The 25,834-nt window shown below is 45.5% G+C and overlaps 1 protein-coding gene and 1 long non-coding RNA gene across 2 annotated transcripts in view; one reads left to right on the top strand and one right to left on the bottom strand.

Moving 5' to 3' along the window:
* The window catches only part of LOC125626358 (uncharacterized), a 45,440-nt gene that overhangs the window by 1,296 nt on the left and 18,310 nt on the right, over positions 1-25,834 (top strand). The window contains exon 2 of the long non-coding RNA XR_007353746.2: positions 9,961-10,148. This is a non-coding gene — a long non-coding RNA (uncharacterized LOC125626358). The remainder of the gene's footprint in view (positions 1-9,960; positions 10,149-25,834) is intronic.
* ANXA4 (annexin A4) lies at positions 394-25,604 on the bottom strand. Its single transcript, XM_048829205.2, has 13 exons — positions 25,434-25,604; positions 18,428-18,485; positions 16,421-16,508; positions 15,112-15,206; positions 11,385-11,498; positions 9,920-10,010; positions 7,481-7,560; positions 6,444-6,500; positions 6,025-6,118; positions 5,159-5,254; positions 4,216-4,274; positions 3,756-3,878; positions 394-2,610 (listed from the first exon to the last, which is right to left on the bottom strand). Exons 2-13 carry the CDS (start codon positions 18,434-18,436, stop codon positions 2,551-2,553), a joined length of 966 nt encoding a protein of 321 aa, XP_048685162.1. The 5' UTR covers positions 18,437-18,485; positions 25,434-25,604; the 3' UTR covers positions 394-2,550.

Below are 25,834 nucleotides of genomic sequence, written 5' to 3'. Positions count from 1 at the left end.
ACAGTGGGGATCCCATTTTCACATATGGGGGGAGCAAGGGCCAAAACTATTGCCGAAACACAGGATCTTCCTGTGGGAGCCTTGACTTTAGCTGATCTGAGGCGACTTGTAGGCAGGTCTCCCTCCCACCCTTATTTTGCAAGAAGGATTAACCCCATTTCTCCCCTTTCCTGGTAATGTGAAGGAATCTCCCAGAGGATCATTGGAGACTTCCTCTTCCCAAGGACCCTCCGCTGGGTTTTACTGTGGGGGGGGGCAGTCCAGGCTGCACTTTGGAGAGGCAGCTGATGTGAAGTTGTGGGACGGGCGAGAAAACACAAGCCTAACTAAAACATGGCGATGCACCTATACGATTTCATCTCATTCAGAAAAGACACCTTTTAGAATTCAAAGTAAAGAAATGATTGGTTTATTACATTGAAAAAGTGAGCACTGGCCAGCAAGCCATTTTTATGGTAAAGCCAGAGGGCACTTGTGAACCTGCAGTAGTGATAAGGCTGAGTGGTTTCTTCTTACTGAGCAGCAGATTGTTGCAGAGCTTAGACTTACTGCCAACAACCCTCCTCTGAAGAAGGGAGCATAAAGACAGCAGAACGAAGTGGGAAAGTGACTTGTCCGAGGCCAGAGAGAGGGTCCAGTTTTGCACCTGGCCAAGTCAATGGGAGCAAAGCGAGTGGTAAAGTTGGGTTTACAACACAGTAGATCCTGCCTTCTATTTCCATGCTCAGCCTACACTGCTCCCTTCCAAAAACAATTACTGCACCACTCAGGCTATGACTGCGTTACAAAATGTGGTTTGGGTGGTTGTTTTAAAAAAAAACAAACAAACCCAAACGGTGGGACAACTAATGCTAATTAGCTAGCCCTCTCCTACTGTAAAACTGTAGACACTACTTTTGACCATGAGGTAGATGAGATTAGCACTATACCTCTGCCCACGCGTAGCCTCCCCTTATTTAACTCCCACTAAGGCTATGGTCTACACTACAGCTGTGTCGGCATAACTCATGTTGCTCAAGGGTGTGAATAAACCACCCCTGAGTGACATAAGTTACATCAACATAAGCGTTTCCCACCAACATAGCTTCTGCCACTCACAGAGATGGGTTCTTTATGCCAATGGGAGAGCTCTCTCCCATCAGCAGAGTGTCTTCACCAGATGTGCTGCAGAGTACAGCCGTGCTGTGCATATAGACACGGCCTAAGAGCACAGTGCCTGATCTCCATGAGGAATTTACCGTAGGACAGGGAAAGCTAAGGTGCGTTAGTTATTCTGCTGTAAAACACACACACTTTTTGCAGTGAAGATATAACCTCAGACCAAACAGAATGTGGATTAGGTTTCTGAACAGAATGGCTTCTTTCAACCAGCTCGCTGCAGAAAAGGCATTTAGTGGAAGGCCTTGTCTATGCACAAAAGTTGTACTGCTTTACTGTATGGTGAAGTTAAAGGCGCATAACTGGTGGATGCAGTTACTGTATGGAAAGGGGAATAAGGTATTCCAGCACCAAGCTCCTCTCTACGATTATAAACTGCATCCACAGTAGAGGATGTGCGAGTGTAACAATATTAGTGAAGTCACACCCTTAACCAACAGTTATATTAATGCAAAATGTGTGTGTGTAGACTAAGCCTAAGGCTACTGGAGTTTCTAATTTGCTGCTTGTGAATTATATCCTGTTCCTATCTTCTGATATACATAAACAAATAGCCATAGTGATGTGGAATGTCGATAGAGTGTTTCGATATAGACACGCCTTTCATTTTAGACTAATGGTTTTCTTTGTGCTGGAATATAGTCAGAGAAATAAAGCTTGTTTTCTGTACTTTTCCCACATGGACGGTGTTAATATTTTCCTGTGAAGAGTCTTCTGCAGTCTGTGCCTAAGCCCGCCTCAGTTGGTCGGTAAGTTCAATGGCAGTAGGATGTCACAAGTCTTCAAGAATTATTCATGTAGTAGATGCAGATAGATCAAGTTACAGTAGCAGTAAAGGCTTTAGTTAAACTCTCCCCTCATTTCCACCTATTTTGTATGGATTGTAGGAGTGGGCAGAATCCAGCCCTCTGTTACACCCTCGCAATTGCACTGTATGGCAACATAGATGTGAGCTTGGTAATATGAAGCTCATTGCAGGCTCACTTAACAGAACCTTGGTCAGAGTCTAAGACGGATGTTGGCTATTGCTTCCCTTTTTGCAGCAAGATGCCGTTCTCTAGCGCAGATAATCCAACTGTAGAATGGAGTCTGAGACTCTACAAATCATCTAGTGCTCCTGTTTCTCCAAACATGTCTTTCCAAAGCCTGCTGGGAGAAGTAATTCAGCCAGGAGATTCTGCACTGGACGCTAGTTAAAGGCATGACTGGCTCTGGTAACACAATTAGTGCACCATTGCATATTCTAAGCAATAAAAGCATATCATAAGAGGCAATTGGCATTGATTAGCCTAAGTCAATTCTAATAGCACTATCTAAACCTATTTTAAGGGGGGGGGGGGGGAAATCTTGGGATCTATTTCTCCTTTCCCCTGACAACAAGTTGTACATGGTTTAGTCTTCACCACCACAGAGCAAGAGTAGGACTTTCCTATAGTCTCCTGAAGTGTCTCCCTGAAAGAAAGACAGACAAACACGTGATTAGATGTGCAACACGCGTTCTCAGAAAAAAGACCGTACAGTACCATTTACACTAGTTTGAGCTGATTGTAGGAGTTGTCCCCATGAGATTTTGAATTTCTTTGCCAACTTAAAGTTTGATCACATTTAAGGTGCACCTTTCATCCCAGAGTACTTGACACACATTGATCATGTATAAGGGCACGCTACCCACCACTAAAATGCAACGACGTGGAATGCAGGAACTATTACCATGTGCGACAACATCCCACAACCGTTTTAAGACAAAGTTAATACTTTAACAAAAAATCAAGCAACAAGGATCAAATGAGAAACCACTACAGTATTAAAATATGAAATCCAACTACAGGAGTTCTTTGAGATTTAAAAGAACAAAACAAAAAAACAAAACAAAAAAACCCACACCTGCCCATTAGCCCTTTGAGGAATCCAAGCCAATGTTTCTAAGACGCACAGTTTATAGTTATAGAAGGTTGGCAAATAAGTGTCCTCTGACCACAAGACATTAAGCTGTGCTTCAGATCCAACTCACAGAGGGTGAGGGCAGAAATCTTGCTTGGATAGCCAGTACAAAGGGGCTGGATGGTGTTATCTTAGTATTCATCACCGGACCAGTCAATCTGGCATTACTGGAAAACTGTTAAACAATCCTAACACCAAAATTTGTAAGGGCAATGCAAGTCAGGATTAGAGGTGGGTCAAAATTTAAAATATAAGGCAAAAATGTTTTAAAGTTTGAATTTTGTGGGGTTTGAGATGCATGCAATTTTTCAATCTTTTCAGAAGTTTTCTGAATTTCTTTTGATTTTTCCCTTATTGTGTATTTCCCTCTTTCCGTTTTCTCCTCCTTCCTTTTCCCTTGTCATTTCAAAAAAAAAAACCAAAAAAAAACCACCCCACAACAAAAAAACAAGGATTTTTTTGAATGCCTAGTGAAAAAACAAAAATATATATATCAAGAATGGACAATTTCATACACGTCCCCGCCCCCCAAAAAGCTGTTCAAGAATAATAGCTTCTTGTTTGAAAAGTGTGGACCAGTCACTAATCAGACTACAGGGCAAAGTGGCTCGTGCTGTGTGCAGCAAGACCATGGTTTCTAGGTAAGGAAAGCTTACCTGGATGAAGGAGTAGAGAGATTTCCCGTACATCCTCTTGAATTCATGCCTGATATCCAACATGTCAATTTCACAGCGCGACACCATCACTCGAATGAGGGTATCGTCATCGGTCCCTAAACCCTAAAGAAAAAAAGCAACCCTTGTACAAATATTGTGCATTGTGGGTAAATCATTGTTAATGGTTAAGGTTTCATCCTTTGTTTCTGGGTGGGAAATTAGCCCAAAGCATTTTGCATTGAGTGTGACAGAGTTCCCTATTTTCAGCATATAATGGGGCAATGCCAGTTTTGTCCCTTAGCAGAGGAGGACAGGAGATTCATGAAGATTATGAACCACTTGGGTTGCTGCCCTCTCTCCTCTCCCGCTACTGTATTAAATTCAGCTGCTATTTATTTTAGCATGCCTCTATATTTAATTGGGGGTGGGGGGGAACCACATACACAGAAAAGCTATTTACCTTCATGGAACCGTATAATCTTTCGGCAAAGTATGCATGCTTATTCCTTATGCATTTTACTGTGAAGAGAAAAGAACAAGGGAGATTTTCCAAATCTTTACATCTCAAGGCTGCAGTTACTGCTTAAAGCTCCCATCAGATCTGTATGGGAGGTCAGTGGTGGATGCAGAGGTCTTTCTGCAGATCCATTTGCAGAATCGGGGCCAAAACGTGCACATCCCTGACTATTAGTCCAAGAAGCTCCAAGGTATGGACTTAGAGGCCACTGGACAAGCTGATAAATACAGCAAGGGTAAATGCAAAAGAACGAGCCCCTTCAAATTAACCTGAAGTCCTGTCCATTACAGTACAGCCATTTGTTTAAAGTTTGCAATGCTCTTTGATAAGCGTCAGCACCCTCAGCACCTGGTGGCAAAGGTAAACAATGAGACAGTGGAAGCAATGAAACTTTTGCCATCTTGTTCACAGGCACTTGCCGTATTTGCAAGGGGTAAAACAGTGTGACCTGTGCCAAGAATGGAGACAGTTACTGGCCATCAACAAAGCGTGTCCCCTGCACGTTGCTCTGTTAAGACAGTGGGCAAGAGACACAGCGCGGCTAAAGATGGAGATCTCACTATGCCAAGGTGAAGCAAGCCTAATACTTTAGATAAAATGCCCGTGTCTCCTTCAATGGAGAAAGTGATTTTAACTCCAGGGTCACACACTTTGTTGCTTTGAAAAGCAAGGCACTTTGCACACATCACAGGCTCCTTGCGTTTCATCCCCGTCCACCCTCCCATCCCCCTCTATTTCAGGAACTACCTAGGGATTTTAAAGTTAACCAAGCTTCGACTCCATGGCTTCTGTGCTCAAGGCTGACAGAAGCGATCCTTTCCCATTCTACACCCCGATAGTGTGTTGTGTAACTAAACAACCCTAAATTTAAAACCGGAATACTCACCCACAGCTAATAAGGCATCTTCAAGGTCTCCCGACATCTCAGATTTAATGCTTTCTGTAATGTCCTTCTTAGTGATCCTTCTGTATTCATCAAAGACTGGAAAAGAACACACACTAGTGAAAAGTCATCAAGCAAGATTTGTTGGTGCCATCTACAAAGGCTTAACCATCAAGGACCAGTTTGCCAGGTCAAGCAGCTGAGTGCTTTGTATGCACATTTGGCCTCTCTTTTTTTAAGTGGTAGACAATTGCAGTTGTCCTGGAAACCATTCAGTTTATCTTCATTTTAACTATCATCAGTTCTCTAATTGGTCAGTTAACTGCTGGTAACAGTGTGATGAATTATTACTTAATGGGGTCCAGCTGAGTAGCTTTGCCTTCCCATTTGGTTCAACATTCTGCCACAAGGGAAGGTTTGCCATTTCGCCATCAGTATTTGCAACCAGCCAGCTCTGCAAGAGCCACTAACAAGATCACTAGAGACTGTGGTTTGAGAACCTCTGATCCAGTAGAATGGCGCCTGTCTTTCTTCCTGTAGGGGGAACGTTATCAAGAAGCTTGCTCCTGAACTCCTATCCTTGGTAACTGTCGCCAAAGTCCCAGTTTACTACTTCTGGTATAAAGACTGGAGCATAGGTGATCCATACAAGTTCATTCTTGTGTCTCTAGGGATCCTTTTAGGCTCACGAGAATAGGTTCCTGTATTAAAATACTCTGAAGTAGATACATAAGACCAGACTCCAGAGTAGGCGTGTGCCTTTGAGAAGGGTCCCTTCCTGTTTGCCAAGAGATGTACCTAAAAAAAAGGCTTTTTTTTTTTTTTTTTTAAAAAGAGAAAAGTATGTAGAAAATTGCTGAGACTTTTACCCTTTAATAAGTGATTTCTGTTTCTTGAACAGAGGATAGTCAGGAATTGTCCCTCATTTGTCCCCCATTTCTTCTCCCCGGCTTCATACAAGCACTAGAAAGAATCAAGCACATGAAATAAGGGTTAGCCCAAAAGCTCAAGTCAAGCCAGAGAGCTTGGGTCTTCCAAAAAGATCATTATCCCATTTTACACATGGGGAAACTGGAGGTGCAGAAACTGGTCCAAGGTCATCCAGCAGCAGAGCCCGCACTAAAACCCAGATCTTCTGGGACCGAGTCCAGTGCACTACAAACATGCCAGCTAAATGGTTGATGACTTTTACTGGCCTTTAAAAAACAATGGGTGGAAGGACCGGGGATCAGCAAACACCCACCGCGGTGGGGCAGGTGTTTCTTAAAGAGTACGAAGAGCTACAGACCTGGGCATCTTGCTGAGCAAGGCCTTCATCCACATAGCTTCCCTGGTCCCTGTTTCCCTGCAGAAACACAAGAGGGCTGTGTTAAATTCAGCCTTTCAGAGGGACTCATGGAACAGAGTTGAGCAAGCTTGCTGTTTGAAACAAGTTACCGAGCATATATAACGAGGATCGATTGAGAAGGCAGCTGCAATTGTGCAACAGATTGTTGCAAGAGGGGTGGTGGAGAAAGCTCTGAAGTATTATTTGAGGGTCTGATTTTATTTATTTTTAAGAGAGGCTGAGGACTCAACTCTATCTGATGTCAGTGGGAGCCATGGGGCCTAAGAAAGCACATGGTGTTAACACACACACATACACCCCGATTCCTGTCCCACCCCCTGAGCAGCCTGCCCTTCAGGTCAAACCAATGTGATACACAGGATACCAGCTGAAATGCAAGGTGGCGTGGAGACAGTCCTGAAGGAGATCAGCAGGGGAAGACTGTGCAGTAGGAGAAGGGGAAGGATGTCTAGGAAGGGGATGAAAAGAGCAAGTTGCAAAGCAGAGAGCAGGAGAAGGAACCAGATGAGAGGGAGGATTAGCACTAGTGTTTAATACAAATCGGTCTGATCTTTTACACTGGTGTAACTCCACTGACTTCCATTGTGCTACTCCTGACCTACGTCAGTGTAAGAGAGAGGAGAATCAGGCATTCGTGGTACTTAGTATAGAGAGACCTTGTCACAAAAACAAGGTGCTGTGCTGCTTTAGGGAAGACGCTACTACGCCGACAAGAGAGCTTCTCCCATTGCCGTAATTAATCCAGCTCCGCAAGAGGCAGTAGCTACGTTGATGGGTAAAGCCCCCTCGCTCCCCGGTTCAACATAACACTGTCTACGCTGCGGAGGTTAGGTTGGTACAACGGTGTCGTTCAGGGGTGTGATTTTTCAAGATGAGCAATGAGGTTATACAGCTGTCAGTTTCTTGTGTAGACCTGCCCTTAGAGGATTTGTTCAGCAGCAACAAGAATCAGACGGTTTTTCTTAAACTGCACTTACTGTAGCTAGAGACACCAGCACGTGCCGGAACGTGGAAGATGTATCTGAGACAATGTCCTTCTCAAGGGTCGTTCCGTATTCTAGCAAGAGAGCACAGACATACATGAATACTTGCTTTTAACAGAGAAAGTTCAGCACCTAAACACGATTCATCTTAGAGAAGTCTTCTACATGTCTGGTTGTGACCTAGGTGTCCGGATTATGTGTCTGTCCCTCAATTTCTGAACCTGCCTGCCTAGGAATTGCCACGTTGACCCTGGATCTTATTCTTCTCTCCCTTTGCATCAGTGTAACTGACTTCAGTAGAGTTGCTCTGGATTTAGGCCAGTGTATGTGAAATTAATCAGAGTTACACAGTTGTAAGGGAGGAGAAGCCAATCTGGATCATTCTCTCTAAAATAAATCTGAGGTCTGTTCCACACATGAAGTTGCACTGATTTAACTAAAGGTGTTTTGTTAATCTGGTGCAAACCTCTGTATGGAGACACTTAAATCACTTGAACCCTGGGTAAGCTATGTAGTGAGGCAGAGTAGCCTCCCTCCGAGCCTGAAATGGAGGGACCACTACAAGCTACCATCTATAAATATATAGACACAAGCTGAAAAAGGAGACAAACTAGTTTAAAACTTTTGTCCATACAGGGATTTGAACCAGTTTAAGTCTATTTTTAAAAAACAGTTTTAACAATTATTATTTGTATTATTGCAGCACCTAGGGGCCCTAGTGACAGACCAGGATCCCAGTACAGCTTCTGAGTGAAATCCTGACTCTTTTGATGTCCGTGAGAGTTTAGCCATTGACTTCAGTGTTGCCAGGATTTCACCCTCTCTGTGTTTAGACAAGGCTTAAGTCTCTGTCCACTGAGCATAATTATGCAGGCACAGTAGGTCACAATCAAGTGAAAGACAGACAGAAAGAAGGTATCGCAACAGTCTCTTGCTCCGACTGTGATGCTTCTTAGTTTCACAAGATGTCTTGCTGATGGCTCAGTTATTGTTTGGTTGAACTGCTAGCAGCTAGAGCGATTGGAGGGTGTGGGTAAGATGCCATTCAAAGAATACAGTGTTTAAAATCTTTACAGCTGTGTGTGTGTTTGAGAGAGAGAGAGATTTCGCAAAATATCTTCAACCTCTAGATCGACATAAGTAGTGCATACAGTTCTATTGGTATTTAACCATTTAACCAATAATGATACAAACTGGGGAAAACACATTTGCTGGCTGGGAAATTTAAATGTTTATGGGGTCAAGAGGTGGAAGGAATTTCTCTAGCTTCTTCTGCCAATAAATCACGAGGCAGCCTTAGGAAATGGTGATTTAAGCCTTAGTTCAGGAAAGGACCCCAAACACATATTTAGCTTTAAGTATGTTGTCACAGTTCAAGGCAACTGCACCTGTGTTCCCCCTCCATGTCCACCAAAGGCACCAACTCTAGGCTCCCCAGTCTTCACCTCTCTAGTGCAGAGATGCATCTCTCCCTCCTGACAGGGATTTTTCCAGGCTGCACAGCTCCCTGCCTACGCTGTGAGTTCCCCAGTAAACCAGACTCCCTGAACAGGCCTGCATCTGCACTTTGCTTTCTCCCCAAAGGCTAGAACTGTGGGCAATTACCACAGTTCGTAAGTTACCACGCAGCTTTTCCTAAGCAAGCACATTTACTCTTAAGGTGAGAGCATTAAAGACAGTAAGAGTTCCTCTGCACACACTCATAATCTTACCAGGTCATCCATCAGTCTTATGGGGCCTCAGTAGGCCGAATTCCTTCCAAGTTCCAATCCTTCCTAGGAAAGATTGGGGCCACCCTTAGAAAGTCCTGTCCATTTGCTGGATCAGAAACTAGGTCGTGAGCCGGGGCATGCACAAGCGGGGGCAAGCAGGGACACAGCCCTCACCCGCTCCCAATAATCGTCAGGGGCACAGAACTCCTCCAGCCCCGGGGCCAGAGTCGCATGGAGAGCAAGCTCCTCCTGGCCCCAAAAGGGGTCAAAGTTAAATTTCTGCGCACGCCCCTGGTCGTGAGTGAGTTTAAACCAAAAGTCCTTTCTTTGTCTGTTGGTCTCTGGAGAATCCAGTTTGATGCAGGATATGCAAGCGTCTCCAGGTTGTGGTACCTCTCTGGAGGTGTTACAACCCTAGTGAACTTACCTCCCACCGTTAGTTCCAGGAAGGCGGTGGTCATCATCCCCCATGGAATTGCATACAATCCCTGGCCCACAATGATACATAAACTTAATACAGTGAGATCTCCCAAAGATATTACAGGACACTAAGCACATGTGTAATAGATATGGCAATCAGGGGAACTTAAGCACATGGCAAAGTGCTTTCCTGGATCTGGGCCATAGTTGGGACCTCTTGCAAACTTCTCCACTTGCTTTCCCAGTACAGGTTACTCTCAATGCACTAACGTCATAGGATCTCATAATTTATACTACTTACGACGATGATAGGTCTCGTTAATGCGCTGGATTTCTTCACAGGAACGAGAAGCCAGAATTTCGATCAGGCAGCCCTCATCTGTCCCGGCACCCTAAACGCAGAACAGAGAATCAGGATGAAAGCGGCTTTCAATCTACCAGCAAACAGAGGCACCGTGATAGCAACACAAGATGGAGAATCAACTCTCTTGAGTAATAGTCCAGGATCCGATGGGCACACCCCCATCTGGGTAAGTCACTTAATTTCTCTGCCTCTGTTTCACCACTTGTTCAATGTGGATACATTACAGACTTCATGCGAAGAAGTGATATTTGTTTGTAGAGTTGGGTGGCTCATGAAAGATTCTGAGATTTAAAAAAAGTCCCATTACGCAACAGGAGGAAACGGAAACCTTTTGAGAGTTTTTACAAAGAAGCAGAGAGGCACAGGCTCTCCCCAGAACAGCCAGGGGGTTAAGGCACTCACCTTTGAAGTGGGAGACCCACATTCAACTCCCTGCTATGTATGATTCAGACCAGAAACGTCAACCTGAGTCTCTCACATCCCAGGTTATTGACTAGTTTTCTCACCAGACATTCCATTCTGGACCCAAGAAACCTTTTCATCCAAGTAGACCCATCCCCACAAAAATACTTGGTTTGGACAGGTCTGCATTTTCCAACAACAACAAGGTGTTGTTAAAAAGCTCCTGACCAGCTTTAGACGTTTGCACAGTGCTTTGAAGATGCAGAGTGCTATATAAACGCTAGGTTATTGAAGACCAAAAGTATAATTGGGTTAAAAAAAGAATTCGAGAAATTCCTGGAGGAAAGGTCCATCAATGGCTATTAGCCAAGATGGTCAGGATGGCCATACTCTGGGCATCCCTACACCGCTGGCTGCCGGAAGCTGGGCCTGGACAACAGGAGATGGATCACTTGAAATTACCCTGTTCTGTTCATTCCCTCTGAAGCATCTTGCATCAGCTGCTGTCACTAGACAGGTTACTAGGCTAGATGGACCACTGATCTGACTCAGTGTGGCCATTCTTATGTTCTTATTAGTGCATAGACCGTGTACCTCTTTCAGTGTCAAGCCTGATTTTGCAAGTGGGTAGCAGGATAAAGGACTATGCACGGCCCTTAGTGTGAAAGTAATTCATATTGCAACTTTTAACAATCTAGCTGTCTTACACCGAACACATCACCGTGTTCATTTTCTTATTGACCAGTAGAACAAAATGGAAGAACACACAGTCCAGAAAGCGTTTGCAGATTTAATGCACACGTTCTATTCAGGTTCTTATACAACCCTCATTAGCTTAGTAGCAGAGAGCACCTTCCAGAATTGTGTTAAGTGACGTAAACTAGCACCCTGTCACACATTCTTTCTTCCTCCTTCGGGAGAAGTTGCGTGGGGAATGTTTAATTCATGCCACATATTGAACTCACTGGTGTTTTGGTAACATCAGTGAATATTTACCAACCTTCATGGCCCTCTTCAGTTCCTGCACATCGTACAGTGTGATGGAAGTCATCAATCCTATTATCACCTTCTCAAAATTCCCACTCAGCTCAGACTTCAAATCGCCAATCAAATCCTAGAAAACCAGGGAAGGTGATAAATAGCCATGAGAACAGAAAGCCCCACTCCTCTACATAGGTGCTGGAACCAGGAGTGCTGGCACCCTGCCACATCCCCGGCTTGCAATGGTTCCCATCCTCTACATGGTTTACAGTTTGATTCAATGGCTTTCAGCACCCCTGCTATTCTACACAAAACTCCTAGCTGAACTCCAAGTCTGGTAATTCCAGTGCATCCTATCTAACTCCTGCTCTGCATTCAGATAGTCCAGTGGTTAGGGCACTAGTTTATGACTTGGGAGACCAGGTTCAATCCCTTGCTCCACCACAGATTGCATCCTCTTGGGCAAGTGGCTTAGATCTACACCTAAAATATAGGGTGACCTAGCTACGTCGCTCAGGGGTGTGAAAAATTCACACCCCCTGAGAGATGTAGTGAAGCCAACCTAAACCTAGTGGGGTCTCCACCAGGGCTAACGGAAGAATTTTTCCTTGACCAAGCTACTGCCTCTCAAGGGGGTAGATTAACTACAGCAGTGGGAAACCCCCTTCCGTGGCTGTAGCAAGTGCCTACGCTACAGGGCTAGAGGGGCACAGCTGCAGTGCCATAGCATCTGTAGTGTAGACAAGGCCTCAGTCTATCTGGGCTCAGTTCCCCAGCTGTAAAACAGGGATCATAGCACTGCCCTGCCTCCTAGGGGTGTTGTGGGAATAAACACATTAAAGATTGTGAAGCACTTTGATTTCTACTGATGAACGACACTATGTGAGAGACTGGTTTGGGAAGGATGATGATGATACCAGAGAGGCTGTTTTTCACATCTTCTCCCAGCATCATCCATGCCTGATTTTAGCAGCTTCGCCATTCACTTGTTCATGTGGGCGTTTAAAATTTCTGTCTAAAGCCATTTTCGTTCCATGTTTTGCTTTTAATCGTCGTGGGCGTAAGGCAGGGGAGAACGTGGGCAGCAAAGATGGACCACTTCATCTGTGCCAGGATAGCCTGTGGTACCACCCTTCCCCACCTCCCAGTGGGGATGTAATTAGACCAGTATAAAGGTGCTTAGTCTGGTGTAGCTGTTTCTGGTTCAGTAAGCAAAGGTTACCTTTATACTGTAAGCTCTTTGGGGCATCTTTTTATTGTGTTTGTACAGCACCTAGCACAATGGGATCATGGTCCATGACTGAGGCTCCGAAGACTACAATAATACAAATTAATAATAAGACTGGTATAACTGAGTCCACACTACTGCATACACTGGTATAACTCTCAACAAACAATACATTTCTAAAGGACATAAGGTATACCCGTATAACTCTTCTAATGTGGACCAGGCCTTAGAATAATATCTTGGTCGGTTTTGTAAGGCCGATCGTCATTTTGGAAGCCCCCCCAAGAGGCTTCACTTCTTGGTGCCTCCTTTTAGCCATCTAAACCAGTGGTTCTTAACCTGGGGTGCACGCACCCCCTGGGGGTGCGAGATGCCCTTTCTGGGGGTGCGAGACATGCCAGATTTTTTTAGAAGGTAAATCATCAAACACACAAATTAAGCACAGGTACGTAAGTACAACTACTTTGTTTCATCAAACCTATGTATTTATTAACATTACTGTAATATACAAACAAACAAATATATCTAGGTTTAAAGAACTGACCTACTTCAACGATTTTTGAGAAGGGGTGCGAGAACGTATTTTGAGAACCAAAGGGGTGCAGGCTGCAGTAAAGGTTAAGAACCACTGTTCTAAACGGAACACAGTAACATACACCAACCCTACCGGGGTGTGACGAGGACAGATTCATCTGAGGATCCAAAAGCCTTTTAAAAACCCATTAATGAAAGGCACCATAAAAAGCAGGAAGAATTAAAAAAAAAAAAAAAAAAAGACCAACCAACACAAAAACACACCTTTAAGCAGATCACTGCAAAGTGACCCTTATTTGGAAACTGGGCTAGTTTTCTTAATGCTTGTCACACTCTTTGAAGCCTGTGAATCAGACTGTTGCTGTACTTATGAACAATCTTGTAGGTATGGTAGCCTTAAAGTAAACTAGTAAAGTAGACTAAATGGCAGTTAGCACTAAATCTTTGAAAAGCAGCATTTACGTGCTTGTTCGTGGATGAAGTAATGAGGGGTAGGGCACAGTGGGGTGAATCACCAGGTGGGCAAAAGTGACTATTAAGATGGGTCAGTAGTTCACACCGCCATTAGTTTTATTAGCAGTGGCCTCCAGTGAACAGATGTGTTTCCCTGGAACCACTTTCTTTACAGGCACGGAAGAGCCTGCTCAACAAATAACCAGCATGTGCTGTGACGGGGCAAGGCCAGATGGCTATAGAAAAGTAGTGGGAGATAGATATATAAGCTCCAGGCTAAACAAATCCCTGGTACCAGGTTAAGTGAAATGGAAGCTGCTCCAGGTCAATTAAGAACTTTCCAGAAGGCAGGGAGAAGGCTAGGTTGATTGGGACACCTGAAGCCAATCAGGGGCTGGCTGAAACTAGTTAAAAGCCTCCCAGTTAGTCAGGTGGGTGCAGATGTCAGGAGCTGTGGGAGGAAGTTGTGCTGTTGGAGAGGCTGAGTAGTACACACCATATCAGGCACAAGGAAGGAAGCCCTGAGGTAAGGGTGAAGTGGAGCTTGAGGAAGTGAGGGCTGCTGTGGGGGAAGTAGCCCAGGGAATTGTACATGTCATGTTTCTAAAAGGTCAGCTACCACAGCTGATACTATTAGGGTCCCTGAGCTGGAGCCCGGAGTAGAGGGTGGGCCCGGGCTCCCCCCCACCTTTGCCCCCTGATCAATCACTGAGACTGGGAGACAACAGAGACTGCAAGGAAGGATAACTGCTCCTCACCTCCCTTGCTGGCTTATGATGAAAATGGCTAAGTAGACTGTGACCCTTGTCTCTAGAGAAAGAAGGGTTACTGGAGGGTCACAGTGAGCCTCTGAGGCTAGCAGAATGCACCAGGAAACGGAGGCAAGGACAGAGCTTTGTCACAGTGCTCAGAATGTTTACACAAGATAAAAGGCAATGCTTTAATGTCAGGTTAAGCAAATTTAACTGATTCAGCCATTAACCCCTTGGTGCCAGGGGATCGAGACATTCAGCAGCCCTTCTCACCATGGGCATAGGCCAGAGGATTCACTAAATTGGAGTGCTCAGCTTGAGATCTAGAGCTTGTTGGGCATCCAGACACCAGCAGCTCGCCTTGACTTCAGTTTTGGGGGTGTTAGTACTCAGCACCTCTGAAAAAAATCGAACTTAAATATCAAAAAAACAACAACCCAAAACCCTGAAAATTAGTGGAGACTTGATGATTTGGGCTTTAAGGCCATGTAGTATTAAGGATCATCCACTAGATAGCATAAAGGCAAGCGTGTAGATAGATTGCTTGACCAAATTTCTGCTACATATTGGTGGATAATCTTAACAGATACCTGACAATTTTCTTTGGACGAGCAAACACACTGAAGTGAACAGAGATTGCAGTGAGCTTTATGCTAAGGCCAGCAAAAGTTTTGTCTTGCCTCTCCACAACTGAATGAGGGAAGTCAGTAATTTTCCAGACAAATCATGTAGTCCAGGAATTGTCTAGATCATAATCATCAAATTCAGAGGCTACCTACCCTGCCAATAGTGGATTTATAGGTGATTAGAATTTGCTGACGTTGGTATATACTCCTCTTGGCCACGATATCGATGATGGCATCTTCATCTGTACCTGGGGGAAGACACAGGAAAGCCAGCCAGGTTGTTATTATTATAAATAAGTATTAATTTTGAAGCAGGCAACTCAGCTGACTTGTCAGGTGTGACACAAACTGGTTTTATTCCTTCTAAAACCTGATTTTTCTATGGCACTAGAGAACTAGCACTAGATCACATGTGTTGGCTACCATCTTGGCCAACATATCGGGGACTGAACAGGGAACCTCCAAAGTAAAGAGCCTACAGTGCTATAGCTTTCTCTAAAGAGACAGGGTTCTCTAGGTGGGGCTGTAAGAGGCTCCCATCCTCTGGGAATTGGGCACGGAGGGTGCCCTATAACTTTCGCTTGTCAGTGGGTTACACACTTCAGAAGTTCTTTAGCATCCCCTTGTTAGGAATGCATTTTATCATGACCTTGGGCTGAGAGTCAGTCTGACCGCATAAGCCTGGCCATCAGTTGGATGGGAGACCTCCAAGAAAACAGAAGTGGGCACTGACAGTTTACAAGAGAGCCCTCTTCCCACAGAGGCAATCCTGACATAGTACCTCAACAGGGTGTTGGGATCACCCGATTCCAGGAGAGACAAATCACAGGCTGATTAAAGACAGTCTTGTGGTTAAAGCCAGAGCTTAGAGCTGAGTTTGATTCCCAGCTGTGCCACAGATTTCCTGGGTGACCTTGGATGGAATCCCTGCATCCCTCTCTGTGCCTCAGTTCCCCCATCTGGGGAGTGGAGATAATGATGCTATCTTACTTTGCAGGAGTGTTGTAGGGATAGATTTATTATCAATGTGTGAATGAGCCACTGAGATGCTATAGTGATAGACAGGTAGGCTTCTGCTGCTCTCCATGATCAAACTCCACCCCCTTCCTGTAGGGTTTGAGGCAGTGCTGTCCTTTCCCATTCTGCCCCGTTAAATTCCCTCTGCTCAGATAGATAGTGTTAAATTGAAATTCCTTCCATTTGGATAATGTTCTTTATTTGTGCCAAAGCTGCCTTGTAGTGTTCTATACTGCACAACAGCTGCCCTGTTCCACCCCAGAAGTGGCTGCATTTCATAACTGGATGAGGTGACCCCCATCTCTGGTTTGTAGAGAGCTTGGGGGCAGGAGTCAGTAGAGAAACACAAGTTACCAAACTTTTGCTCTAGTGAGCTGTATGACCTGCAGGATGCTGGCACTCCGAGGAGAGGGGGTTAGAGTCTTAAAAATAAAGACAAGCTCACCAAGCCCCTTCATGGCTTTCCTTAGTTTCTGTGCATCTTCCTCAGCACTGAAGCCCAAGGCCGCCTTGATTGTACCCCGGTTTCCAGCCTAAAGATACAGAATGTCAATTGTTAAAGACGGAAGCAGAGAAGAACACATGAAAAATCCCAGTTATATACAGATTCTCCTGGAGGGGAGACCAGTTACAAAACAGAGGAGTTGGTTTGTGTTTCGATAAGGTGAGAGTCCACTTAGCCGTACAGCAGGTTACATAAGAATGGCCAGACTGGGTCAGACCAATGGTCCATCTAGCCCACTAACCGGTCTTGTGACAGTGGCCAATGCCACATGCTTCAGAAGGAATGAACAGAACAGAGCTATTATCGAGTGATCCATTGCCTATCATCCAGTCCCATTTTCTGGGGAACAGAGGCTAGAGACACCCAGAGCGTGGGGTTGCATCTCTGACCATCTTTGGCTAACACCCATGGATGGACCTATCCTCAATGAAGTTACTAATTCTTTTCTGAATCCAGTTATATGTTTGGCCTTCACAACATCCCTTAGCAAGGAGTTCCACAGGTTGACTGGGTGTTGCGTGAAGAAACACGCGCGTATCTTTGTTTTAAGCCTGCTGCCTATTAATTTCATTGTGTGACCCCTGTTACGTGAAGGAGTAAATAACACTTCCCGATTCACTTTCTCTACACCATTCATGATTTTGTAGACCTCTGTCATACTCTACCCCCTCCCCCCAGTCATCTGTTTTCCAAGCCCAACTGTCCTAGTCTTTTTACTCGCTCCTCATATGGAAGCTGTTCCATCCCCATGATGATTTGTTGCCCTTCTCTGTACTTTTTCCAATTCTAATGTATCTTTTTTGAGACGAGGCAACAAGTACTGCATGCAGTTTTCAAGTTGTGGGCGTACCATAGGTTTATATAGTGGCACTATGATATTTTCGGTCTTATCGATCCTTTTCCTCATGGGTCCTACCATTCTGTTAGCTTTTTTGACTGCAGAGACAAGCTTCCATTCTGCCCTAAGCCATCACCTCCCCCTGCAGGAGACACACTCCGACAGGGGGCTTCTCTTTCAATTGAGGATTAAGCCACATTGGCATAGGAAACCCCTGGCTGCTGCCTGCACTGTACTTGTTCTGCAATTCAATAAAGGACTCCATTCTCCTGGCCTGCCAATCTGGTGCCTTTGTTAAACCCCATTGTGTCATCTCCCTTTAGTATCAATCGTTATCCGTATCATCATGAAAGAATCAATTCCCTATAAGGCTCCTACATGGCATTTTTACAATGGTGGGCAAATACCATCATTTCCATTTTACAGATGGGGAAACGGAGTCACAGGGAGATGGTGGAGTGACTTCATCATGTCAGAGAGATTAGAACCTGGATCTTGACACCCAATCCAGGGCCAGATCCACTGACTCACACTGCCTGCTTCTGTTCCCACTGAACAATGAGATTCTTTCCATTCACTTCAATGCTCAATGCATAAGGCCATTAGGCCCACATCCTGAAAGGTATTTAGGCACCTATTCCCATTTATTTCAGTGTGAGTGAGGTGCCTAAATACCTTTCAGGATGTGGGCCTTAATGCCTAAACAGGGGCTATTTAGCAGGAGGATCTTAGGTATTTTCCATGAATAGCTGGGCACTTGGATGGGCACTGTAGAGTTCTTAGGAACTTGTTGGGCTTACTGTCATAGGACTAAGCGACCTCTTGACGTCTCTTCCAGCTCTAAATTTCCATGAGCCGATAACAAAGCTCATTGATTTTGGTGCAAGACCTGGCCCTTAGTAAATATCTAGATTACTGAAGATAATCCACATTCTAGTATGAGGAAATAGGCAGCAATGAGTCCTTCCCACTGTGTCAGGCAGCGCTAGCCCTCTTCTTGCTACATCATTTTTCTAAGTAAATATAATTGCACTGATCAGATAAATGTAGTCAATGCCGGGACTGACTCTACCTAGCTCTGCCTGGTACCTGGAAGCAAACACACTCACCTTTGCCATAGTATTCAGTTAATATTTTAAACGTCAAGGTCCCCAAACAGATGGTTATCTGCAATAAAAAAAAAGAGGGAGTGTTGATAAAAAGGAAGTGTCCTAGAAAATAATTGAAAGAATTCACTCTCTCTGCCTCTATCCCAAGGGGACTTAAATCAATGGGGCTGGTTCTTCCTGACACTGTAAAGAAATAACTGCTTCATTCTTCAAGGTAAAAGTCAATAACTGTTCACCAACATTCTTGTTCCAATGGGTTACATTCACCTTTGAGATAACTACTATCACTTCCCTCGATCTGCTGGCAATGCCCCTACTAATATGCCGTTAGCCTTCTTGGCAACAAGGGCACACTGCTGACTCATATCCAGCTTCTCATCCACTGTAATCCCCAGGTCCTTTTCTGCAGAACTGCTGCTTAGCCATTCAATTTCAACCATTTGAAAACATTTTTTAATTTTTATAAAATAAAATTAAAGTTGAGAAACAAAGTAGTTTCAAATCAAAAAGACTGAAGTTCATTTCAAAAGTGACAAAACAAACTGTTTGATTGGGGGGAGGAGACAGAGGGAGCAAACCAACAATTCAGCAGAATCTACACAAATTTGCAAAATGTTTTGGTGTCAGCGAAGCTGAAATTTTTCGCCAAAAAGAGTTTCAGCTGAAAAGTTTTGCTCAGTTTTAACTAAATTACCCAGAGACCTGGGAAAGAAATTCTAATTTAGGATTCAGATAGTTAGGTATAAGATTTACTCTTCTGGTTTTAATTAGCATCTCCTTTAAAAGGCTCAGTGTTCTGCACACTTTGTCTGAGTAGTTGCAGTTAGAATATATAATTCCATGAAAACCCACAGCTGGAACTTGTCTTTAAAGCTCTGAAGATTCCATAGACCGTTTATTTGCCATTTCGCAGAGCCCAGTTTTTATGCACATAGTTATTTCTGTTTTAATTAAGGAAGCCTAAAAACCATAAATGAACATAATCAAAAGCTATAAAGAGCCTTTTCCAAGCTCACTTATTCCAGCTAAGGGGAGGGGAAAAGGCAAAGAGTCAGAATTTGGCCCACACATCTGAAACAAGACCTCACATCTTGTCAATGTCAAGAGCTACTACTCTGAGGGGGAATAGCCCTTGGAGTTCAATGGAGCTACTGCAGAGGTAGCAGAATTATCCCCCGGAGCCATTTCAAGCGACTGTTACAAACCCAGCAGTGCTGTGGGATTATGCTGTTTCAGCAATGTTGATTCAGCTGCGACTTTTGTTGGTGTTTGTGAGGAGTAAGGAGGCCCCATGTGCCGGATTATTAAGAAACACACATTTACAAGGAGGAATGACGAGGAGTTGAGACTCAAGAACCCAGATCCTCAGCTGGTGGCAGCTCCGTTAAAGTCAATGCAGCCAGGCTGATTTACCCCAGTGGAGGATCTGGCCCATATAACGCTAGCTGAATGTTCTCTTTCATCTTAGGTTCCATAGTTATTGCAGACATATACAATATTGACCACGACAGCTTGAAAGGAAAAGTTAACCGTGATGATAAGGCCTTAACTGGAGTACTGCGTCTAGTTCTGGGCTCCACATTTCGAGAAAGATGTGGACAAACTGGAGAAAGTCCAAGGACGGCAACAGAATTGATTACAGGTCAGGAAAACATGACCGATGAGGAAAGATTGACAAAACTGGGTTTGTTTAGTCTGCAGAAGAGAAGACTTGGTGGACTTATGATAACAGTTTTCAGGTATGTAAAACATTGTTACAAGGAGGAGGGTGAAAAATTGTTCTTCTGCACCTCTGAAGATAGAGCAAGAACCAATGGGCTTAAATTGCAGCAAGGGAGATTTTGGTTAGGAAGTTTTTTCTAATGTCTAACTGTCTGGGTGGCATTGGAAGCGAAGCATTGCAACAAATTGCCTAGGGAGGTTGTGGAATCTCCATTATTAGAGGTTTTTAAGAAGAGGTTAGACAAACACTTGTCCAGAATAGTCTAGTTATTATGTAGTCCTGCCTTGAGTGCAGGGGATTGGACTAGGTGACCTATTGAGGTCCCTTCCAGTCCTACGCTTCTAGGATTCTATGTTGTGAAGTTCTCCATTTCCCTCATTCTAGACCTTACTTCCGTTCCAGACAATCTTGACATTCCCATATTTATTAGTGTAAGCTATCTATTCTTGCACCCATGTATGATCATGACACTCAGTTTATCAGAAGCTGGGGAAGTTAAAAAATCAATTCCACATCATTTAAAAAATTCTCCCCTTTTGGCTTTTTCTAGATGGACCAGAGACCCAGAAAGGTGTCCCTGGACAATGACAAGTTGAGAGATCAATATTTTTGGCCTCAGTTTTCCCAGAGTGTCCACTTACTTTGGGGGTCTCAGCTTCTGGGTACTCCAATTGAGACAACTTCTCTCAAGGCCTGATTTGAAAGGTGCTGAACACCCATATCTCCAGTTAATTTCAATGAGAGGCAAGGGTGCTCAGCAGCTCTGAAAATTAGGCACCAAATAGAGCCTCAATTTGGACACTCAGAAACCCCCTCCCCCCCCCCCCCCCCAAAAAAGAGCAGACACTTGAAAATGCAGGCCAGCCATAGCATACTACCTGTTGCAAAACCCTTGTTCCAGCTGGAGACTCAGTCTACGATAGTTAGCTGAGCAAAGCTGGGCAGACAACATCTCACTTCGGGGGGGGCAGAGTTGCCTACAGCATCTTTGTAACGGGTTTTCTGGCACAATTCGAACTACACGTGAAGTTACCGTGGAAGAGAGAAAGGTGGGTGTGGTGATACCTTTTATTGGACCCACTTCTGTGGAGAGATGTCTTGCCAGATGAACGTGAGACGTTACTGCAAGAGTTTTATGTTCTTTCTTGGCAGCGTTGATAAATGAATCATTTATACTGCATCCAGAAAAGTGCTAGGCCCCTCCCTACCCCCCCAAAAAGGACAGCTCTGAAGAGCTTAGGAGGAGACAGGACAAAGGTAACAGAAGGAAGGTCATGCTGCATTCAGGTACGTTAAGAACAATTTTCCAAAGCGCTGGAGTGACTTAGGATACGTCTGCACTGCAAAAAAAATAAATAAATAAAAACCCGCAGGAGTGAGCCTCAGAGCCTGGGTCAACTGACTCAGGCTCCTGCTATGGGGCTAAAAACAACAGTGAGATGTTCTCACTCGGTCTGGATCCCAGGCTCAGAGACCCACATACCTCGCAGGGTTTCAGACTTGGACTCCCACCTGAGCAGGGACGTCTATGCTGTTATTTTAGTCAGCTGACCCAGGCTCTGAGACTTGCTGTTGTGAGATTTTATTTTTTTGTAGCGTACAAAACCATTTTAGGCTCTTAAGTGCTATTTTCAAAAGTGACATGGACACTTAGGAGCCTGAGTCCAATCAAGTTTCAATGTAATGCATTCACTGCATTGAAAGACCCTGGGAGTCAGGACCCTAAGTGACCAAGTCACTTTTGAAAATGGGACTTGGGAGCCTATGGACAATCGCAGAGGAGGAGCTGGGCTGGACTGATGATCATGCAGGACAAAAACATTCAGAGATTTTTGAATGAGTTGGAAAATGGATGAATGAAACCCATGACAGAAGAGAATTAATTTATCCACAGTCTCCAGAATTAAAAAAAGCCCATCTCCAAGTCCTATTGATTAAATGCACAGAGACCGCCCACTCAAGAAGTTAGAAGTGCCACGGACTTCACCTTCTATTCTGAGGGCTTGTCTACACCGGCACTTTGAAACGCTGCAACTTTCTCGCTCAGGGGTGTGAAAGAACACCCCCCGAGCGCGGCAAGTTTCAGGGCTGTAAAATGCCAGTGTAGACAGCGCACCAGCGCTGGGAGCTATGCCCCTCGTGCTGCAACTGCACAAGCCACGGCAGCACTTTAACATTGCCAGTGAAGACGTGCCCTTAGTAACCTGAAGACTGATTCCTCACTGACTTGTACCTTGTGCAGGTAATTTATATTGGTGCAAAGCAGGTGTAGACCTCTACCATTGATTTGGTAACACTCACACCCACTTTGAATTGGCGCATGTGACTACACAAAGTGCGAAGCAGTGGAGAGTCAAGCCCCTAATGTCCTTCTCGCTGTTCTGACCACACTGATTTATTTTTCGTTGTGCAAGTGGAGAGAATGCAATGGAGTCAGTTTCACTTTGGCTAAGTGTCCCTGGGCTGCAAATGTTTCAGGGAGGAAACGTTGATTTTTGTTTTAAGTGAAAATTTCTGTGAATTTTTAAAAGTAAATTGAGGGGAATTTTCAATTGGTATGGGGTTTTGCAAGACTAAAAATCCAAATGAAGAGCCTGATTTGAGTTGCTTTCATCCCTTTTAGCAAGACATTAATTAAAAAAACCCACAACTTCGAAGTTCCACAGAGGTTTTCCGCCTGCACTGGAAAACACTGCTCAGGTTGTTTCTATCCAGAAGCAGGAGTAACACAGATGTCTGTGTTCAAATTGACTAGAGGAAATAACAAAAGCAGAATTTTTCTTAGATAAACAAAGACAGGGGAAGACAGCCTAAAAATAAATGAGGTGACAAAAAAAACCAAACAAACAAAGAACACAAGGCAGAGACATCCCCACAAGATGTAGGGCAAGTGCTCCTGACAGCTCCCACTGAAACTTATGCACTTTTGGAACCTTCAGAGACACTGCCTGGAATCTAACTTGGTCTGTAACAGGTTGCTAGAGTCCCTTCAGAATGATTTTTAATTCCGTCTGAAATGATCCAGAATCAGGCCTGAAGCAAATAAAAACTAGAGGGCAAATCCTGCTGACTTTGGACCTGCTTCACCATTTCCATCCGTGAAAAGTGGGTGTAAAATGCTACCAAATCAGAATGGAAGTACGGTCCATCCATTCCGTACTGGTGTAACTGAAACCACAAGGTGTAGGTCATTGGTGATTCAGGCCCTGTATTCAGTCAAAGTTCCCACTGAACTTCTGTCCTATTGAACTAAATGGAACCAGTTCTCCTCTCACTTTCACTCCTGATTTCACATCAGTGTCTTGAACAAAGTTAATGGCTTGAATAGAGATGAGAGGAGAACCAGCACCAATGGAAAATTTGTCTGAAAAACAATAGTAGGATTTAGTGCCTGGTAAATAAAGCAGAAAATCCAGCGGAACGCTTGAGTGATAGCTCCTCCCACCAAACACCAACGTTTTGGTGTTCAGCCTGAATGTTTAGATTCCACCCTCACTATCCCACCCAACAGATAATCAGGAATGCCATAATCTTTTCGTCACCAAAGGCAACCTTTGCAGCTCAGTGAGAGCCCTAAGCCTGATCCTGTAAAATGCTTTTGTCCCTGCTTAATGCTATACTAGCATGAGCAGTCCCACTGAAGTCAAAGTGACTATTGGCTTCGGTGGTTGCAGGATTGGGGTCCTAGTGAGCCGAACCCCTGAACCTGCAATCGGATCCACTAGCAGCAATCCCTGTATGCCTGCCAGCACAGCCCCACTTAACGTGCGTGCAGGAGTCCACGCTAGCAGATCCAGCGGCAGGATTAGCATATAGAATTGGAAGGGGAAGTGGCTGTAGGGTGCATGTTTCAGATCTCTGACTGATACAGAAGCACACACAGGCCTATGCCTACACACACTTACCAGCTCCTCTGCACAGTGAAATTGACCAGAATAGCTACCCTGGGACTGGCTGTTCTATTCCAGGCAAGGTGAGGGTGAGGTAATATCTTTTATTGGATCAACTTCTGTTGGTGCAATAGACAAGCTCTGGAGCCACACAGAGCTCTCCTTCAGCTGCTCATTCCAGAATAAGTGTGTCTCCACACAGGCAGTTATTCTGGAATAGCTATTGTGCTTTAAATTCACACCCAGCCTGATTCCGGAATAACTTCTCCCTATAGACAAGCCCTTTTAAAGGGGAAAAGTACACACTGAAACCTGCATTTTACGCCTATAATTGGCTTTTGCTGAACGTGTAAATCAATGAATGAGAGCAGGAACCGGGTGTGCCCTTTCCATGGCATGGTTAGGGCTTAGCCTAGGGTTTGTAATGGAAACACCGAAAGTCTCAGGGATCAGCTACCTGGAAGAGCAGGTGCAGGATTTCCTTGACTGCTTCCAGCCTGCCATATCCACCGCCTCAAACAGACCCTCCAAACCCCACCAAATTGGCTCTGCCACCCCTAACTGCTTCCTATGCAATGGGCCAGTCCCCTCTCAGTTCGGATGGGGTCATTCCGGGATGATTTCATTGCCTTCCATGGGACGATGCCACACTCACACTGGCGTAAGCAAGAGCAGAATCTGGCCCCCAAGCTCCCCTTTCCTTCCCAGAGCTGACACCTTCCAGCAACCTCCCCACGCACTCAGCTCACTAGAAAGCGCAGCTGCTGCCCTACCTGGCGGCTGAGACTCCTTCCTTCTCCCCATCCACCTCCACTCCCCACCGCCGGCCTAGCCAAATGCGCGCTGCTACCCCGCAGCCCAGGCGGGCTGGGCCATTCCCGGGGCGGCGCGGCAGCAGCGGGGTGAAGCAAACTTTTCACCATCCCCCAGCAGGACAGGCGTGGAGGGCGTCTCTGAGTCAGGTTCCTCTTTCCCACGCGTTAGGGCCCAGGGCCCTGGCCTCTGCCTGGCCTGCGGAGAAGGGGGGAGAACACCCAGGTCCCGAGCCCGCTCTGGGCTGGCGGAGCGCTTCGGGCCGTGCGCCCTGGGCCGTGCGCCCCTGCGCCAGGCTGTGCGCGCCTCTCCAAGCGCTTATTGCAGGGGGAAGGGACCTGGGTGCGATGCCACGCCCAAGCCCCCTGTGATGCAGGATCGGGGTCCCCCCCCCTCAAGCCCCCAACGCTGCGAGGAGAGGGGCTGGGGAGCCGCCCTGGCTGCGCTGCGGCCTTTGGAAAGCGGAGCTCCCCGTGGCGCGCTGGGGAGCCCAGGCGCCGCCAGCCGCAGCACCGGGAGACGCGGGTCCCAACCCCCGGCGAGCCTGCGGGGGGCTCTGCCTGGAAAACGGGCCACTCACCCGCTGCTCCAGAGGCCGTGGCGTTTGCTGCTCTCGAGTGTGGCGGGGAGACTAATCACGAGCGCTCCGGGGCTTGACACACAAGGGCAGGACACGCCCTGACTCAGGGGTGGGGCTCATTGGATTGCAGATCTGGAAAGAACTCACTAGCTCCGCTTTCACTCGGGGGAGGGGGAGCGGCCAGGGCATCCCCTCCCGCTCTCTGGAGCCAGGCATTTCCCCGCAGGGCAGGGGGATCCATTTCTCCTTTCCCTAGCTCTGGGGTTGGGTTATCAGTATCACTCAAGGGGAGCACTAAAGGACGCTCCCCTCCCTAAATTCAGGGGCATGCACTCAGTCTAGCATTCACAATTAAATGGAGACTCTTACAACTGGGGTTCACCTATCTAGCCATTCCGCTC

This window comes from Caretta caretta, chromosome 26 (assembly GCF_965140235.1).
Source record: "Caretta caretta isolate rCarCar2 chromosome 26, rCarCar1.hap1, whole genome shotgun sequence".
Taxonomy (NCBI): domain Eukaryota; kingdom Metazoa; phylum Chordata; order Testudines; family Cheloniidae; genus Caretta; species Caretta caretta.
Note: the sequence above shows the minus strand (reverse complement) of the source record. Positions and strands in the feature narration are given on the sequence as shown.

What these genes read in the sequence shown, in the direction of transcription:
- ANXA4 (XM_048829205.2), bottom strand. An exon ending in TAACGAGACCTATCATCGTC is followed by an intron (nt 7,561 to 9,919) that starts GTAAGTAGTATA and finishes CTCTCTTGCTAG; the next exon opens with AATACGGAACGACCCTTGAG. An exon ending in CAGAAATCACTTATTAAAGG is followed by an intron (nt 5,255 to 6,024) that starts GTAAAAGTCTCA and finishes GTTCTTTTCCAG; the next exon opens with TCTTTGATGAATACAGAAGG.